Here is a 19,563-nt window from a genome sequence, read left to right as displayed (position 1 = left end):
TATAATATTAGTGGGTACACGCTATATAGGAAAGACAGGCAGGACAGAAGAGGCGGAGGGGTAGCGCTATACATAAGAAATAGTCTTGAAGCCCAGGTGTTAAATCAGGACAAAGAAAACAATGCAGAATCAACATGGGTCAGAATAATGGACACCAATTCAAAGGGCATAATAATAGCATGCTATAGACCGCCAAATTCAGACGCCAAGCAAAATAATCTGTTGTACAATGACATTCGAAATGCGTGTAGAAAAGGAGAAGCAATACTAATGGGGGATTTCAACTTCCCCCATATAAAATGGGAAAACCCGATGGGGGGCACGACGGACGAAATTGAAATGGTGGAAATGACAAATGACTGCTTCCTAACGCAATTTGTCAAGGCACCGACTAGAGGGGAGGCATGCCTTGACTTAGTCTTTTCAAATAATGAAGACAGAATAACTAAAACAGAGAGGTCAGAGAGCCATTGGCAAACTCAGACCACAACATGGTCTCATTTGAAATATTTTTTAAAACCCCAAAAGTAATGACTAAAGCTAAGGTTTACAATTTTAGAAAAGCAAACTACGAAGGTATGAAACAGAGACTAACAGAAGTAGATTGGAGTAAAATAGAGAAAACATCCACAGAAAAAGGATGGCTGTTTTTTAAAAATGTAGTACTAGAGGCACAAAACAATTACATCCCAAAAGTAGACAAATCTAAATCTAAAACAAAATGGCCAAATGGTTTAATAGATCAATTAAAAAAAATATTCAGCGAAAAAAGGCACTTTACAGAGCGTTTAAAAGGGACCAAAAACAAAGCCCACAGAAAGAGTACTTGGAACTGCAAACACAAGTCTAAAAGGAAGTTAGAAAGGCCAAGAGAGAGATAGAAATCAATATTGCTAAGGGGGCTAAAACCAATTCCAAAATGTTTTTCCAATATTATAACAGCAAGAGAACATTCAAAGAGGAGGTTAAATGTCTAAGAGACACAAATGGCAAAATCATAGATGAAGAAAATAGCAAATATATTAAATGATTACTTTTCACAGGTTTTTACAAAGGAGGACACGGACAACATGCCCCACATGTCGACCTGTTCCTATCCAATTTTAAATAACTTTAGCATAACAGAGGCAGAAGTGTTAAAGGGACTAGGAGCTCTTAAAATAAACAAATCCCCTGGGCCAGATGAGATCCTCCCAATAGTATTCAAAGAAATGAAAGAAGTTATTTACAAACCGCTAACCAAGATCATGCAACAGTCTCTTAACACAGGGGTTGTACCAACAGACTGGAAAATAGCAAACGTAATACCGATCCACAAAAAGGGAGACAAAACCGAACCAGGTAACTACAGACCAGTAAGCCTGACTTCTATTATATGTAAACTTATGGAAACTATAATAAGATCCAAAATGGAAAATTACCTATATGGTAACAATATCCTGGGAGACAGCCAGCATGGTTTTAGGAAAGGGAGATCATGTCTAACTAACCTACTTGACTTTTTTGAGGATGCAACATTGAAAATGGATAACTGCAAAGCATACGACATGGTTTATTTAGATTTCTAGAAAGCTTTTGACAAAGTCCCGCATAAAAGATTAATTCTCAAACTGAACGCAGTAGGGATTTAAGGAAATGCATGCACATGGATTAGGGAGTGGTTAACAGGTAGAAAACAGAAAGTACTGATTAGAGGAGAACCCTCAAAATGGAGTGAGGTAACCAGTGGTGTACCACAGGGATCAGTGTTAGGTCCTCTGCTATTCCTAATCTACATTAATGATTTAGATTCTGGTATAGTAAGCAAACTTGTTAAATTTGCAGACGACACAAAAATAGGAGGAGTGGCAAACACTGTTGAAGCAGCAAAGGTCATTCAAAATGATCTAGACAGCATTCAGAATTGGGCAGACACATGGCAAATGAAATTTAATAGAGAAAAGTGTAAAGTATTGCATGCGGGCAATAAAATTGTGCATTATAAATATCATATGGGAGATAGTGAAATTGAAGAAGGGAACTATGAAAAAGACCTAGGAGTTTATGTTGACTCAGAAATGTCTTCATCTAGACAATGTGGGGAAGCTATAAAAAAGGCTAACAAGATGCTCGGATATATTGTGAGAAGTGTTGAATTTAAATCAAGGGAAGTAATGTTAAAACTCTACAATGCATTAGTAAGACCTCACCTAGAATATTGTGTTCAGTTCTGGTCACCTTGTTACAAAAAGTATATTGCTGCTCTAGAAAGAGTGCAAAGAAGAGCAACCAGAATTATCCCAGGTTTAAAAGGCATGTCGTATGCAGACAGGCTAAAAGAATTGAATCTATTCAGTCTTGAACAAAGAAGACTACGTGGAGATCTGATTCAAACATTCAAAATCCTAAAAGGTATAGACAATGTCAACCCGGGGGACTTCTTTGACTTGAAAAAAGAAAAAAGGACCAGGGGTCATAAATGGAGATTAGATAAAGGGGCATTCAGAACAGAAAATAGGAGGCACTTTTTTACACAAAGAATTGTGAGGGTCTGGAACCAACTCCCCAGTAATGTTGTTGAAGCTGACACCCTGGGATCCTTCAAGAAGCTGCTTGATGAGATTCTGGGATCAATAAGCTACTAACAACCAAACGAGTTATGTTCTTATGTTCTTCTTATGTTCTTATGCACATTTGAAACCTATATAACGAATGGAAGTGCACAGCAGCTGAGATTCATGGGATTATTTTGTCAGCTCCAATCCCTATCATTGTAAGGTCGTGTAAATAGCAGCTCACAATACTTGCCATGTCAAAGGCATGTCAGTATAGTTTCTAGCAGATTCCTGTATATAGTAGAATCCTGTTGGCTGAATAGCGTTTGAACTTGATGCTGAAGTTTATGGTGACACTTTACATGAACGTGTCATTTCTAAATAGTTTATTAACACGTTATAGATGCTTAAAATATGAGTTTATAATGCATTATAGAACAAGTCATACAGGGTAGTAACAGGATTTACTAGTTTGTTATAAATACTGAATAGATGATAAGAAATCTGCAATACATGAGAATATAAAACTGTATATTAGCTGTAAAGAAATCAGGACAAATCACATTAAACACACATGATTTACACTTCATTGTCTGGGTCATTTATTTTGTATTTTAAATTAATCTGCTTATTGAAAAAGGTTTTTCATTATTTGTGCAAAAAACAAAAACACCTGCCACAGCAGTGTCGATATGGTGTAGGGCCTCCATGGGCAGCCAGCACGGCACTGATTGGACGTGGCAGGTAGCGATTCTGCAAGGTGCTTTTTAAATTGTGCTGGAATGATACGGGACCATTCCTCAATGATTACCAGCCTCTGATTCCTTCAGGTTGTGTTGTATTGGGGGTGGAAATCTGCAGTCAAGTCAGAGTGGCCCATACATAGAGAGAGTCACATCACTTTAGAGACTGTTCCTTGACTGTGCCTTCTTGAAAACAGAAGCACCTGCCAACCAAGCACCTCTAATCAGCCCTCTATCAAAGTGTGTCAGATCTGTGGTCCTGTGGTCCCATCGTGGTTATAGAGCTTTTAACCTCATCTCATCTCACCGACAGGAGACAGAATCCGTAACGCAGAGCATCACACAGCACTGCCTGTTGCATAGTCTCATCAGTAAGTGCTTGCAGATATACAGACACTCCCCAGCTCTACACTGTATCACCGCACTAAAGGGTTTTCTCTTAGAGATTATGAATAATGTAACTGATGTCAGAGTTCATGTTATTGTGACACAGCAGGACCAGTACACTCTCTGGTTATTTCTTTTTCTTTTCCAGTCTACTTTATTTTCACTCTGAGTTTTTATCCTGCCCAGAACGTTACTTTGTTTCCTCTCCCCACTGACTTCCTTCCTGTGTCACAGGTAATAGGGCCCCCCACTTGAGTAGGGAGAGGAAACCAAGTACGACCAAGTCTGGAAAACAAAAATAATGTTTAGATCAGGAGAGGGCTCTGCATAAATCTATTGTTAAGGTTCTATGTATAAACAGTGTGTAACCCCAGCCTGGGATTTGACAGTACGGTTTTCTGAAGCTTCAGATGAATTGTTGACAAACACTCTCCAGCTGCAACAGGTGCCCAAAGTCTTCATTGTATCACTTAGATTATATGAATCATTTTATTGAGCAATGTAAACTTTCCATTTGGCACAGCAGGTCCAGTAAATGCTGGTACTATTTCCCCTTGTTATTGTACCACAGAGCTGTGTTTTGTTTCCTCTCTCTCTTCACTTTGTTTCTTCCTGTACCAGGACCCCTCTGGAGTCTTGCACTGAGGTCTGGGGTCCTATTACCTGTAACACAGCAGTGAAGTGAGTGGGGAGAGCAAACCAAGTACTGCCAAGTATTGGGGCAGATTGATAAATGCACTGGGTCTTTTGCTGTGGAACTCAAATGCAGAACTCAAATGTAGTGCCGTGTTTAAAACAATAAGATCCCAACAAGGCTTCTGAGTTCTTTCAACTCATTACTGGATAAGGAACAGATTTACACACAACTCAACTCATTACTGGATAAGGAACAGATTTACACACAGCTCAACTCATTACTGGATAAGGAACAGATTCACGCACAGCTCAACTCATTACTGGATAAGAAACAGATTTACACACAGCTCAACTCATTCCTGGATGAGGAACAGATTTACACAAAGCTCAATTCATTACTGGATAAGGAACAGATTTACACACAGCTAAACTCATTACTGGATAAGGAAGAGATTTTCACACAGCTCAACTCATTACTGGATAAGGAACAGATTTACACACAGCTCAACTCATTACTGGATAAGGAACAGATTTACACACAGCTCAACTCATTACTGGATAAGGAACAGATTTACACACAGCTCAACTCATTACTGGATAAGGAACAGATTTACACACAGCTCAACTCATTACTGGATAAGGAACAGATTTACACACAGCTCAACTCATTACTGGATAAGGAACAGATTTACACACAGCTCAGCTCATTCCTGGATAAGGAACAGATTTACACACAGCTCAGCTCATCACTGGATAAGGAACAGATTTACACACAGCTCAACTCATTACTGGATAAGGAACAGATTTACACACAGCTCAACTCATTACTGGATAAGGAACAGATTTACACACAACTCAACTCATTACTGGATAAGGAACAGATTTACACACAGCTCAACTCATTACTGGATAAGGAACAGATTCACACACAGCTCAACTCATTACTGGATGAGGAACAGATTTACACAAAGATCAATTCATTACTGGATAACGAACAGATTTACACACAGCTAAACTCATTACTGGATAAGGAACAGATTTTCACACAGCTCAACTCATTACTGGATAAGGAACAGATTTACACACAGCTCAACTCATTACTGGATAAGAACAGATTTACACACAGCTCAACTCATTACTGGATAAGGAACAGATTTACACACAGCTCAACTCATTACTGGATAAGGAACAGATTTACACACAGCTCAACTCATTACTGGATAAGGAACAGATTTACACACAGCTCAACTCATTACTGGATAAGGAACAGATTTACACACAGCTCAACTCATTACTGGATAAGGAACAGATTTACACACAGCTCAACTCATTACTGGATAAGGAACAGATTTACACACAGCTCAACTCATTACTGGATAAGGAACAGATTTACACACAGCTCAGCTCATTCCTGGATAAGGAACAGATTTACACACAGCTCAACTCATCACTGGATAAGGAACAGATTTACACACAGCTCAACTCATTACTGGATAAGGAACAGATTTACACACAGCTCAACTCATTACTGGATAAGGAACAGATTTACACACAGCTCAGCTCATTCCTGGATAAGGAACAGATTTACACACAGCTCAACTCATTACTGGATAAGGAACAGATTTACACACAGCTCAACTCATTACTGGATAAGGAACAGATTTACACACAGCTCAACTCATTACTGGATAAGGAACAGATTTACACACAGCTCAACTCATTACTGGATAAGGAACAGATTTACACACAGCTCAACTCATTACATCCTTATATTCCTGAACAGAACTAGACACTCTACCACTGCAGTCAAACACATTGTTAATACTGTGATAAATCAGGAGAAATGGACAGTCTAAACATGGAAACAAGCTTGTTCTTGTTATTCCACTTGTTCTCCTTGTTGAAGAAGAAAACTCCCCTCCCCTCCAAAAACAATTGAGAACTGAAGTGGAGGCATTTCTGTCCATTTTACCCACTCAGATCCCTCGCTATCTAAATATAATGATGCGTCTGAAAAGATAATAGCACCGTCTTCAAATACAAGCTAAAGATTGTCAGATTGTCAAAGTATTTTAATTTAACAATGAAAATAAATAAATAAACTAATTTAAAATGAATAAATAAGGTTGTATTTAAGTTTTAATATAAGATATATGATTTTCAATTTGCACTTTAATCAAAACAATTTAATGGTTTTAAATTTGATCAGCAATAACTGAATGTAAATATTTTTTATATAAACAATACAATTGAAAATAGGTTGATTAAAGTATTGTTTATATTATCTATATTTTCTAAATATTACATGTCTGATCTTTAATATCCTAGTATGTGTGTGCTGAATGATTCAATGTGATTTTTGCTTAGATCTTTATTTAAAATGCTTACTAACTATTCCAGCAATAATTGCCTCTGAAAACTCTTGTCCAGGTTGATTGTGGGGAAACGAGGTGGGGAAGCATATTGGTGGTGCGCTGGGCACTGAAGTCCACAGGGTAAGCATTGTGCACTGCAGCCCGTGCAACAGTCATACGATTCCCCACAATCAGCCTCCAGGAGTCTTTTCAGAAGCAATGTTTTGCTGGAATAGTTAGTAAAAATGGTGAATAAAATCTAATCAGAAACAGCGAGAGAAAATCCTCATCAGGTAAGAAATGTAAAGAACATGATGACATTTAAACCTTTAACCTCAGTGTGGCCCCATGAGTGTTCATTAATATCTATCTATCTATCAGGAGAGTTTTCAAAATGACCAATTATATCTGTTCATGAAAACACAGCAGCATGGCTGATTGAAATGAAATCTCTTTGAAATGTTTGATGAAGGGGGTCAGGAGGTGGGGTCCTATTACCTGTAACACAGGAAGGAAGGAAGTGAACGGGGAGAGGAAACCAGTGTGGGGGCTGCAGGATCAATGGGCTTCACCTGAGTCAAAGAGAGTGGAAATAAAGAAGTGTGGAAAACAAAACGAGCAACAGCAAAACAAGAAGGGACTTAGGAGGACGATGTTCTGCTGATGAGAGGGAAGACATTGTCTGAAATGAATAAAACAAATAGTGCACAGATTTGAAAACCAGTGTGGGGGCAGCAGGATCAATGGGCTTCACCTGAGTCAAAGAGAGTGGAAATAAACAGCAACAGCAAAACAAGAAGGGACTTGAGAGAGCGATGTTCTGCTGATCAGAGGGAAGACATTGTCTGAAATGAATAAAACAAATAGTGCACAGATTTGAAAAGTAGGTCCCTTGATTGTAAGCTTTGTTTGAGTGTCTGTTCTGTATAAAATGGTTTTAACTCATGAAATCAGCACTGTAATAAATGAGTATGTCAGTAACATACACACCCTGTCTGATAACACTAGAACATGTCAAGTTCTCATAATATACAGCCTCGCCTGGACTGGAGGGACCACCCTTCACGTTCTCTTAGGGGGTGAGCAGACCTTGTTCCTCAAGCTTGCTTTGAACTGGAGAGAAGAAAGCCATTGGTGCTCAGTTTGTGGTTGAGGACTAATGGACTTTGAGATGTGGATTAATGCCCACGAAGATCAAACTCCACCAAACTCCGCCTCTTAGAGTGTTACACAATTCCAGGAAATCAGCACAGTTAAGTTTCGTTTGTCGTGAAATTGTCAGTCTCTCTGTCTCACTGCAGCAAGAATGGCTTCAAACTTGTGGTCAGAGGATCAGTTTAGCTGTTCAGTGTGTCTGGAGCTATTGAAGGACCCAGTCACTACATCATGTGGACACAGTTACTGTATGGGGTGTATTAAGAACTACTGGGATCAGACTGATCATACAGGTGTCTACAGCTGCCCCCAGTGCAGAGAGACCTTTACCCCAAGGCCTGATCTGCGCAGAAACACCATGCTGGCTGAAGTTGTAGAGGAATTAAAGAAGACAGTGCTCAATCCTCCTCCTGCTCAAAGTTATGCTGGATCTGGAGATGTGTCGTGTGATTTCTGCACTGGGAGAAAGTTCAAAGCTGTGAAATCCTGTTTGACGTGCCTGGCCTCTTATTGTGAAACACACGTCAAGCCACACTATGAGGGGGCTGCTTTCAAGAGGCACAAGCTGATCAATGCAATTGGAAATCTGGAGCAGAAGCTTTGTGCTGAACACCAGAAGGTTTTGGAGGTCTTCTGTAGAACAGATCAGACATGTATTTGCTTGTTGTGTACACAAGATGAACACAAGAGCCATGATACAGTCTCAGCTAAGAAAGAAAGGAGTGGGAAACAGGTAAGGATTTGAACCAATTCCTTGTATCTTTCCTAGAAGATAAGAATTCCCAGGGATATTTAACATGTCTGTTTACTAGGTTATACAGTTTCACATTAGATCTGATTTTAATTGTATATTAAAAGCTATTTAAAGAGCCCTAGTTTTTTAATTGCTCTATCTAAACTATGATGTACTAACATGTATTTCAGGGTGTAACAGGGGTGTTGTTACAGGTGTGGCTATCGCTGATTGACAGGAGAGACACAGGAGGTTTTCTTTGATACAAAAAACACGAAACATTCAAATCAAAACGCTGCTCGAAAACAACTAGAAAATAAAAGTTGACCAAACAAGAAAGGAGGTCCCGCTCCAGGAACAGTCTCCCTGACACCTCCTGTCTAGACTTGGGTGGCATTAAAATCCTGGATTTGAATATGCCCTGTCATATCTAGCACACACTTGATTGGCAAAAACATTATTTACAATCAAACAAAAACACAGTATTTACACGTGCAAGACCTCAGCCCTGCCTCAAAGGGTAAGAAGGATTTGTTCAGCTGTTTTGAGGTGCATTGGAATTTGTAGTGTTTAATTAGCATGATTTATATTCCTAGTGTTTTTTATATGTATCTTACAACTTAATAAAATCATAGATCAGTTTCATTGTTTAAGATAGGTTAATTGGTAACATAAAAATAACATTCCCAGCAAAGTCACCTAATTTAAAAAATCAAAAAACAAAAAAAAAAAACCAAGATTATTATGATATTCAATGTAAAATATTAATATGATATGCAACATACAAGATTAATATGATATTCAATATTCACAGGGCTTCTGTTTTTCTGTGTTTATTAATTTCATTAAACCAAGAGGCAGCCATGCTTGTGTTTGTAGTGATGTGGTGGAAATATGATCCTCGCTTGGAAAATTGGTGCTGCAGCCGGAGGACGGAGCGAGCTTCACCCAGTACTGCCTCTATGATGCAGGGCCTCTTTAATATATTGTAATAATGATTGCAGCACAGGGATCATAAACAAAACTTTAATAATTATGTTTTGATATATAGTAAACAAAACCCATGCCTTTAAAAGTGACACATATGCATCTATCTGCCCTGGCAGAGCTGCTGTGCCCGTGCCTTTAAAAGTGACACATATGCATCTATCTGCACTGGCAGAGCTGCTGTGCCCGTGCCTTTAAAAGTGACACATACGCATCTATCTGCACTGGCAGAGCTGCTGTGCCCGTGCCTTTAAAAGTGACACATACGCATCTATCTGCACTGGCAGAGCTGCTGTGCCCGTGCTATGCCATTCTTGCCAGTCTGCCCACAGTGAGGGGGTGTGTTTTTGGGAGGCTTGCTTGTACACTTAAAACGTTTGATCTTTCAATTTATAACCACCATCTAGCTGAGAAGAATTGTTTTTATTGGTAAAGTGTTCATCTTTTTAATTATGAAGGCTCAAAGTCAGTAGAGGGCATAACTCAAATCCAAGATGGCTGCCAGGCAGAAACAGTAGCTGAATTTTTGGTGTGTTATTATTATTATTATTATTATTATTATTATTATTATTATTTCTTTCTTAGCAGACGCCCTTATCCAAGGCGACTTACAATTGTTACAAGAAATCACATTAAACATTATTCAGATATCACATTATTTCTACATACAATTACCCATTTATACAGTTGGGTTTTTAGTGGAGCAATCTAGGTAAAGTACCTTGCTCAAGGGTACAACAGCAGTGTCCCACACTAGGGATTGAACCCACAACCCTCCGGTCAAGAGTCCAGAGCCCTAACCACTACTCCGCACTGCTGTGTTAAAAAAAAACATTTTTTACATGATTAAAACAGAAATGTTTAAGTTAGTTAAAAACGAAATTTAATAACCTATTTGAAAATTGGTTTGTTGAAATCTACAATTTCTTTCTCTCACCCTACTAATCCCCTCTTTCCTTTGCTCTCTTCCACAGTGAAGTCCTTCTGCTCACGGGCTCATTCTTCTGGGGATTTTGTGTGTTGAGGCATTTTTTACATTTCTTCACAATTTGCAATTCTGTTTTAAATTCCACGAGTGTGTGAATTCTCCCTATTGAACTGTAATATAGTTTTAAATCCCACGAGCAAGAACAACCCTACGTTTCTAATTGTAATCTCGTTTTAAATCTCACAAGCGTGTGCAATCCTCCAATAGAAATGCAGGAATGTGCTGCCACTCAGTTTAAAGTATTCAGAATGAATCAATGATAGATTCAAGTCAGGAAGGAGGAACATTGCCCGACTGCGCTGGGAAAGGGATTTTTTTTGTTTGGTTTTAGGTTATTTTATTGTATTTTTTCACATGGAAAGGGGTGAAGTCAACATGAATTGAGAAACCATGTCCAGTGTTTTTCCGGTGTTTATTGGGTATACACTGATTTCATTGTTTTGTATCAGGGGTGTTTTATCTGTGTTTATCGATTAAAAATGGAAATCAGAATATCTATTAAAGAGAAAGCTGCTTCAGTTTCCTAGGTGCTTTACAAAACAAATATGTAACACATGCTAGATCAGCCATCATTCACTGTTACTAGTATGAAACAGTACCATCTAGTGGACAGTTACTGTGGATCAAGCGTACTTTTGTATTGCTGGCAGCTGTGCACTAGATGGTGTTGTATCATACTATTATACACACATGTTGTCTGATCTAGCCTGTGCTACAGATGTCTATGGCTTGCAACTAGAACTGAAGTCAAAATATATTTGACTCAGAATTATTGCACACATTGTAAAGAGGTAAGGGGACAAGAAAATATAAAATATATTTGAAATAAAATGATTCTGTCAGTTTCAATAGCATACTTAAACAGGCCTGTGTTGGGTGTGACAGGATATCACTCAATGCCCCATCAGAAATGTCACTGTGTCACTGTGTTTCTACACAGAAGCAGCTGGGAGAGACACAGACAGAAATACAACAGAGAATCCAGGAGAGAATGAAAGAAGTGGAGGAGATGAAACAGGCTGTGAAGTCTCTGAAAGTGGGTATTGACAAGAGGGGGGTATTATTATTATTATTATTATTATTATTATTATTATTATTATTATTATTATTATTATTATTATTAACAACAGATGGAATGGAACAAATCTGCAGAAGTTTACTGTCTATGCCTGATGTGTTTTTGATATCAATTCTAACCATGTCTCCTCTACTGTGTTCTTTCACTCAGAGATCAGCACAGAGGGAAATAAAGAAAACCACGAAGATCTTTAGTGATCTGAGCCGATCCATTGAGAAGATCCGCACTGAGGTTATTGAGCTAATTGGAGCTAACGAGAAGGCTGCAGTGAATCAGGCTGAAGGACGCATGAAGAAACTGGAGCAGGAGATTGCTGAGCTAAGGAGGAGAAACGCTGCGCTGAAACAGCTTTCAGAGACAGAGGATGACATCCATTTTCTACAGGTAACATCACTGCTTGTTGGAAAATCTCAAGTCCCTAACTGCGACAGTTTCAGACAGACCTCTCTAATTGAACGAATCCTTGCTTTTTCCCCAGGAATGTTTTGGACCCCATTCTGTTCACTGAAAACTCCTTTTCTTCACTTTCCTGTTGTAGAATTTCCAGTCTCTCTGTGCCCCTCCTGAAGCTGGAGACTTACCCAGCGTTACTGTCAACACAGACATCTCTTTTGGGGCTGTGAGGAAAGCTCTATCTGAACTTAAAGACCATATTGAGGACTTCTGCAAGGGGGAATTAGTCAAAATAACCACAACAGGTTGGTGTAAAATAGATTCCTTTGGTAGAGATTTCTCAAATAGACCATGGCTTGAGGAGGGGCAGGACTTGCAAGACATTAATAAAGACCTCTTGCAGATTGTTGACTATATGAATATTGCAGCAAGGAGGAGGGAGAGGGAGGAGGGTAAATGGAGGAGGAAGCATGGAGGAGACAGGAGGGAGGACTGTGGAGGAGGGAGCAGAGAGGACGAAGCAGGAAGGAGAGAGCAGGGAGGAGTGAGCAGGGGGCATGAAGGAGAGCATGGAAGAGGGAGGAGGGAGCAAGGATTAGGGAGCATGGAGGTGGGAGCAGGGAAATAGGAGGGAGCAGGGAGGACGAGGAGGGAGCATAGAGGGAGAAAGGTACTCAGAGGAGAGAGGAGGGAGCGGGGAGCAGGGAGCAGGGATGATGCAGGGAGGAGGGAGTGATTTGAGGATTGGCCAGACAATGACTGTTGTATGTAATCATGAACATCTTGAAGTACAGATTTTTACATCCTGAAATGAAGTGAATAAGCCTTGTTTCTTTACAGATTGCTGTTTGGAGTCTTATGTGTGTTGTGTATTAATCCACATGTTTCAATTCTATTTCTCTCTCTTTTCTGCCCAGTGAATGAAGTTGCAGTTTACAGTCTGCAGGCTCCAGAGCCAAGGAACAGAGCTGAGTTTTTAAAATGTAAGTCTGTTTTCACTGAAACATTTCATTGAAAGATGTGTCACTCCATTGAGAGAAGAGCTAACACTACAGAACAGGGAGGGGTGGAGCTTGAGGGCAGCAATTATTATTATTTATTAGTAATTGTGAAGCCATTAATCTACACTCCTCTCCAGCAAGTATTGGTTCAGATGAATACATGCAGAATGACTGGGGGAGGGGCATTTGTTGCCTGTTTTTCCACTCAGACCTTTCTCTCCCTAAATATCTTGGTGTCCCTGAATAGATAATCATCCCATGTTTTAATACATGTACAATGCATGTGAAACCAGTTGAGGGGTAAAATGAACAGCTATCCCTCCCAGTCATCCTGTGCTGGTAGTAAATGTATATTGCAGTATCACTGCACTTGTGGGATGGATTGCTCATTAAAATATTAGACTAATATTTGAAGAGTGGATGATATTCCTTTAGGAACATTAAGTGAACTGTAATTGTATGCAGAGCTGCATTTGATTAGTTCCAATTGAAGAAGTTTGATAAGATCGAGGAATTATAATGAGCAAAACAATCAAACAGCAAGAGGGCTTAATTAATAGCAGCAGCAGTTTATTGAAGACAGAAAAATAAAAAGAGAGAACTTATCCAAAGTGAGAAATAAATCTCAAGTAAGAATTATAGATCAGGGGGCTCCCGAGTGGCGCATCCAGTAAAGGCGCTCCTCGCAGGATGTGCCCTATAGCCTGGAGATCGCTGGTTCGAATCCAGGCTATGTGACCGAGAGTTCCTAGGGGGCGGCGCACAATTGGCTGAGCGCTGCCCGGGTAGGGAGGGCTTAGGTCGGCAGGGGAATCCACGGCTCACCGCGCATCAGCGACCCCTGTGGCCGATAGGGCGCCTGTGGCTCTGCAGCGGAGCCGCCAGATCTGTGTTGTCCTCCGGCACTATAGGTCTGGTAGCACTGCTGTGGATCTGCAGTGCGAAAAATGACGGCTTGGAAGTAGCACGTTTCGGAGGACGCGTGTTTCAGCCTCCGTTTCCTGAGTCGGTGGGGGGGTTGCGAGCGGTGAGCCGGGGATACAGATAATAATTGGGCATGCTAAATTGGGGTGAAAACCGGGGTAAAAATAATTGGCGACGACTAAATTTGAAAAAAAAAAAAAAAAGAATTATAGATCAAATCTATTGATTATCAATGTTAATTATTACAGTCTAAATATACTTGTCAATAAAAAAAGCAGGGACAAGGGAGCAGGGAGACTGGAGCAGGGAGGAGGGAGCATAGAGGAGGGAGAAGGGAGCAGGGAGGAGGGAGAATGGAGTAGGGAGGAGGGAGCAAGGAGTAGGGAGCATACAGGAGGGAGCAGGGTGGAAAGAGGATTGAGTAGGAGCATACAGGAGGGAGCATGGAGGAGAGAGGAGGGATCAGGGAGCATACAGGAGGGAGCATGGAGGAGAGAGGAGGGATCAGGGGGCATACAGGAGGGAGCATGGAGGAGAGAGGAGGGATCAGGGAGCATACAGGAGGGGGAAGGACCAGGAAGTAGGGAGCATACAGGAGGGATGAGGGTGGAGGGAGGATGGAGTAGGGAACATACAGGAGGGAGCATGGAGGAGGGAGCATAAAGGAGGGAGAAGGGAGCATAAAGAAAGGAAAAGGGAGGAGGGAGCAGGGAGGAGGGAGCATACAGGAGGAAGCAGGGAGTAGATAGCATACAGGAGGGAGGAGGGACCAGGGAGTAGGGAGCATACAGGAGGGAGCAGGGTGGAGAGAGGATGGAGTAGGGAGCTTAAAGGAGGGAGGAGGGAGCAAAGAGGAGGGAGTAGGGAGCATAAAGGAGCGAGGATGGAGGAGGGAGCATAGAGAATGGAGCAGGGAAAAGGGAGGAGAGAGGATGCAGCGGGTCCATGCAGGAGAGAGGATGGAGCATAAACAAGGGAACAGGAAGGAGGGAGCATATAGGAGGGAGTAGGGAGCAGGGAGGAGGGAGCATGGAGGACAGAGGAGGGATCATACAGGAGGGATTAGGGAGGCAGGAGCAGGAAGGATTAAATATAGATGGAGGAGGGAGCAGGGAGGAGGGAGCATATAGGAGAGAGCAGGGAGGAGGGAGCAACAAGACGGAGGAGAGAGCATAGAGCAGGGAGGAGGCAGCAGGGAGGAGGGAGCAGTAGGGAGCATACAGGAGGAGCAGGGAGCATAGAGGTGGAGGGAACAGGGAAGAGGGAGGAGGGAGCATACAGGAAGGAGGGGGGAGCATACAGGAAGGAGCAGGAAGGAGGGAGTATAAAAAGAGGAGGGAACAGGAAGGACAGAAGAGGGAGCAAAGAGGAGGTATTATAGCACAGGGACTATAGAGGGAGGAGGAAGCAGGGAGGATAGATCAGGGAGGAGAGATCAGGGAGGAGGGAGCATAGAGAAGGGAGGAGAGAGCATGGAGGAGGAGAGGAGGGAGGAGGGAGCATAGAGGAGGGAGGAGAGAGCATGGAGGAGGAGAGGAGGGAGGAGGGAGCATAGATGAGGGTGCAGGGACTGGTGAAGCAGGGAGGAGGGAGTGATTTGAGGGTGCAGTAGACAATGACTGTTGATTTTCTCAGTGATTTGACTTTTCTAACCGTCTCTCCTCTTCAATCAGATTCCTGTCAGCTCATACTGGACCCCAACACAGTGCATAGAAACCTCTGTCTGTCTGAAGGGAACAGAAAGGTGACATGCAGGAGAGAGACCCAGAGATATCCCACTCACCCAGAGAGATTTGAGAGCTATCCCCAAGTGCTTTGCAGAGAGGGATTGTCTGGGACTCGCTGTTACTGGGAGATTGAATGGAGTGGTAGAGGGGCTGTTATAGGAGTCACATATAAAGGAATCCGCAGGAAAGGAGGGGATCGTTCCTGTATCCTTGGATTCAAAGACAAGTCCTGGAGTTTGGAATGCTCTGATTCCAGTTACTCTGCCTGGCACAATAACAATCACACTGCAATAACTGCCCCCTGCTCCCCCAGAATAGGTGTGTATCTGGACTTTAATGCCGGCATGCTGTCCTTTTATGACGTCTCTGACACAATGACCCTCCTGCACAGATTCCAAACCACATTCACTGAGCCGCTCTATCCAGGGTTTTGGCTTCGTTATTATGATTCCTCTGTAACAATCTGTCAGCTGAACTAGACTGTTTTGTGTTGTAAGAAACCCTTTGTATTGAACTCCCTGTCTGTCCTCTCCACTCCTCGGGTGAAGGGAATGTTCAATCTGACACAACTTTGGATGAAAGTTAGGGGGTAAAACGGCGCCACCTGCAGAACGAAACGAGGGGAATTATTTGTTTTTAGAAACAAATGGATTTCATACGAAATAACTGTATTTAATTTCGTTTTTAATTGTTATGTTTTAAATATATTTAAAAAATGGCATCCAATAGTCAGTGCTGTAATGGTTTTTAAAAAAGTGAACTTAAGTTTGCTTTATTGTGTGTGTGTTTTTGTTCTTTGATTTCCATAAGATATTTGATTTGTTTATTTTTTCAGATTTTAGTAATGTGATTTAATAAAAAAAAATAATTTGATTAACTGACTTTTCTTATTTATTAATATTCATAGGGAAGCATTGTAAAGCATAGAGAGATCTGATAAAGCATAGGGAAGCATTGTAAAGCACAGAGAGGTCTGGTAAAGCAAAGGGAAGCATTGTAAAGCACAGAGAGGTCTGGTAAAGCACAGGGAAGCATTGTAAAGCACAGAGAGGTCTGGTAAAGCATAGGGAAGCATTGTAAAGCACAAAGAGGTCTGGTAAAGCATAGGGAAGCATTGTAAAGCACACAGAGGTGTGGTAAAGCATAGGGAAGAATTGTAAAGCACAGTGGTCTGGTAAAGCATAGAGAAGCATTGTAAAGCACAGAGAGGTCTGGTAAAGCATAGGGAAGTATTGTAAAGCACAGAGATGCCTGGTAAAGCATAGGGAAGCATTGTAAAGCACAGAGAGGTCTGGTAAAGCATAGGGAAGCATTGTAAAGCACAGAGAGGTCTGGTAAAGCATAGGGAAGCATTGTAAAGCACAGAGAGGTCTGGTAAAGCATAGGGAAGCATTGTAAAGCACAGAGAGGTCTGGACTCTAACCCTGGGCTTGAGACTCAGCTCAGTGGTTTGGATTCCTGAACAGCTTCTTAGTAAAGGTATTATTCAGCATGCCGCCGCACCGTGAACTAATAAGAAAAGACTTTCAGTACCTGGCAGGCTCTTGTGACATATCAGGAGGGTCATTCTCTTTACTCCTTCTTCTTCTCCTTGGAGTCGGGTCCATGCCTCTCTCTACTGAATCACTCGTTCCTCAGTTAGCTGTGTTTCTCCTCTGCAACACAATTGAAACAAGTCCATTGTTAAAGAGTACAGCGCTTCAAATGTCATTTTTCTTTCTCTTTCTTTAGACCGGCCCCTTATCTTTTCATGCTGTTTGAAATCATCCCGACCGCTTCTTGTTATCACAGTTACTCAAATGCTGGGTTCGTTTTTGGAAACGTCTGTGTTGCTAATTGAGTGCCATGGTAGCATTGTATTTTAAACAATTTTGTATCAATTAAGATTATGTTTCATTTTGAATTATTCATTTTGAACTTTAAATATACATGTTAATACTAACAGTTACAACAGCATTTAATAGGAAAAAAAACTATGATCTTTTTGTATGTTTTGTCCAGTTGTTCTGCTTGGATTTTGGTGTCTGACCAAATTTATATTAGAGCTTGAGTTTCTCGCACTGTTCATGTCGTTAGGGTTACCCTAAATAAGTAAGACGTTCTTTTTCTCCAAGTCACTGACGCAGTACCAAAATAACAGTATTGTGCAGTAAAGAAACAAGGACCAGGGGTCGCAAATGGAGATTAGATAAAGGGGCATTCAGAACAGAAAATAGGAGGCACTTTTTTACACAGAGAATTGTGAGGGTCTGGAACCAACTCCCCAGTAATGTTGTTGAAGCCGACACCCCAGAAGCTGCTTGATGAGATTCTGGGATCAATAAGCTACTAACAACCAAACGAGCAAGATGGGCCAAATGGACTCCTCTCGTTTGGAAACTTTCTAATGTTCTTATGTATTTAACACAATAATAGTTTTACCAAATTAGAGTGAAATAGTTGTATACTTGTGTCTTAGGAAATTTCAGTTTACAAAAGCTCCCTTATTTTGAAGACTCCATGTTCACAAGTATGCGGAAGCCCCTTTGGCAGTCAGCATACGCTGTCATCATAAGTCACATGACCACAACCTGCGTGACGTCGAGTTATTTTGCTTAAACATCAATAATAACCGAACAACGAAGAAGAAGAAGCGAAAAAGACAAAAAATACAAAGAGAAAATGATGTAGCCTATCATTGTGATAAGTTGAAATATTCAAGTACCTTGACAAGATGTTTTGCCGGTACACAGTTCCGGGCCGTACCGGCTGACTTTCAACTCTGATTATTAGTATTACATTGATGTGTATTATTATTATTATTATTATTATTATTATTATTATTATTATTATTATTATTATTATGATGAATATAGTTTTATTAACCGCTATCATCAACAATACGAAGTATAAAATCGACTCGCCACAAGCACTCCTCTTCACTGCCTCCATTCACAAAACCTATAGCAACGCGATCATTAACGAGGGGTGCACAGAGCACCCCGATATACTCACAGCAGAACAGCCTCCATTCACAAAACCTATAGCAACGCGATCATTAACGAGGGGAGCACAGAGCACCCCGATATACTCACAGCAGAACAGCCTCCATTCACAAAACCTATAGCAACGCGATCATTAACGAGGGGAGCACAGAGCACCCCGATATACTCACAGCAGAACAGCCTCCATTCACAAAACCTATAGCAACGCGATCATTAACGAGGGGAGCACAGAGCACCCCGATATACTCACAGCAGAACAGCAACCATTCACAAAACCTATAGCAACGCGATCATTAACGAGGGGAGCACAGAGCACCCCGATATACTCACAGCAGAACAGCCTCCATTCACAAAACCTATAGCAACGCGATCATTAACGAGGGGAGCACAGAGCACCCCGATATACTCACAGCAGAACAGCCTCCATTCACAAAACCTATAGCAACTCACTCATTAACGAGTGGAGCGCAGATTTGTAATTTCCAGTAAAATGTAATGTTTCTATATTCCAATCTGTGCCAAACGTCACTTTTAAAACCCGTGTATTATGGATGTAAAGCCTAGTCCGGGTATGTCCCGCGACACATCCGTTTCATTTACACTGTAATGCGGACTCACAGGAACACAATATTTCTACCTGTGCTGAGTGGGAGCTGCAGAGGGACTGTGTTTTACGTAACTTTAGTTAAACTGCAATAAAGACACTGTCAGACTTTCTGTGTCCTCACCTAGGACTGTATAAAGCAGGATAGGACAGTCAATCCCGTGATGCAGTTCGGTACTCCATTACAGGCGCCATTTGTGGAGCCCACGCAGTACTGAATACATTGCGGAGATGCTGTGCTGCAGCGCCAGGATATACCGGTATTTTTTAATAACAATACAAAATATCGTTAATATAAATTGCCTGTTATTTATGTGAATTAATACTTGATAATG

General features: G+C 41.1%; 1 protein-coding gene across 1 annotated transcript in view; it reads left to right on the top strand.

Annotated features, from left to right (window-relative positions):
* LOC131722947 (uncharacterized) overlaps positions 1–16,513 on the top strand; it is a 29,853-nt gene extending 13,340 nt beyond the window's left edge. Inside the window, exons 8-13 of the mRNA XM_059016117.1 lie at positions 7,937–8,542; positions 11,458–11,553; positions 11,746–11,979; positions 12,134–12,293; positions 12,906–12,971; positions 15,587–16,513. Of these exons, the coding sequence (XP_058872100.1) occupies positions 7,937–8,542; positions 11,458–11,553; positions 11,746–11,979; positions 12,134–12,293; positions 12,906–12,971; positions 15,587–16,119 (1,695 nt within the window). The 3' untranslated portion in view covers positions 16,120–16,513. The remainder of the gene's footprint in view (positions 1–7,936; positions 8,543–11,457; positions 11,554–11,745; positions 11,980–12,133; positions 12,294–12,905; positions 12,972–15,586) is intronic.
* Positions 16,514–19,563: the final 3,050 nt, after the last annotated feature.

The sequence above is a fragment of the Acipenser ruthenus genome, chromosome 52 (assembly GCF_902713425.1).
Source record: "Acipenser ruthenus chromosome 52, fAciRut3.2 maternal haplotype, whole genome shotgun sequence".
NCBI classification, from domain to species: domain Eukaryota; kingdom Metazoa; phylum Chordata; class Actinopteri; order Acipenseriformes; family Acipenseridae; genus Acipenser; species Acipenser ruthenus.
The sequence above is the reverse complement of the archived record's forward strand: the minus strand, read 5'-3'. Positions and strand labels throughout refer to the sequence as shown.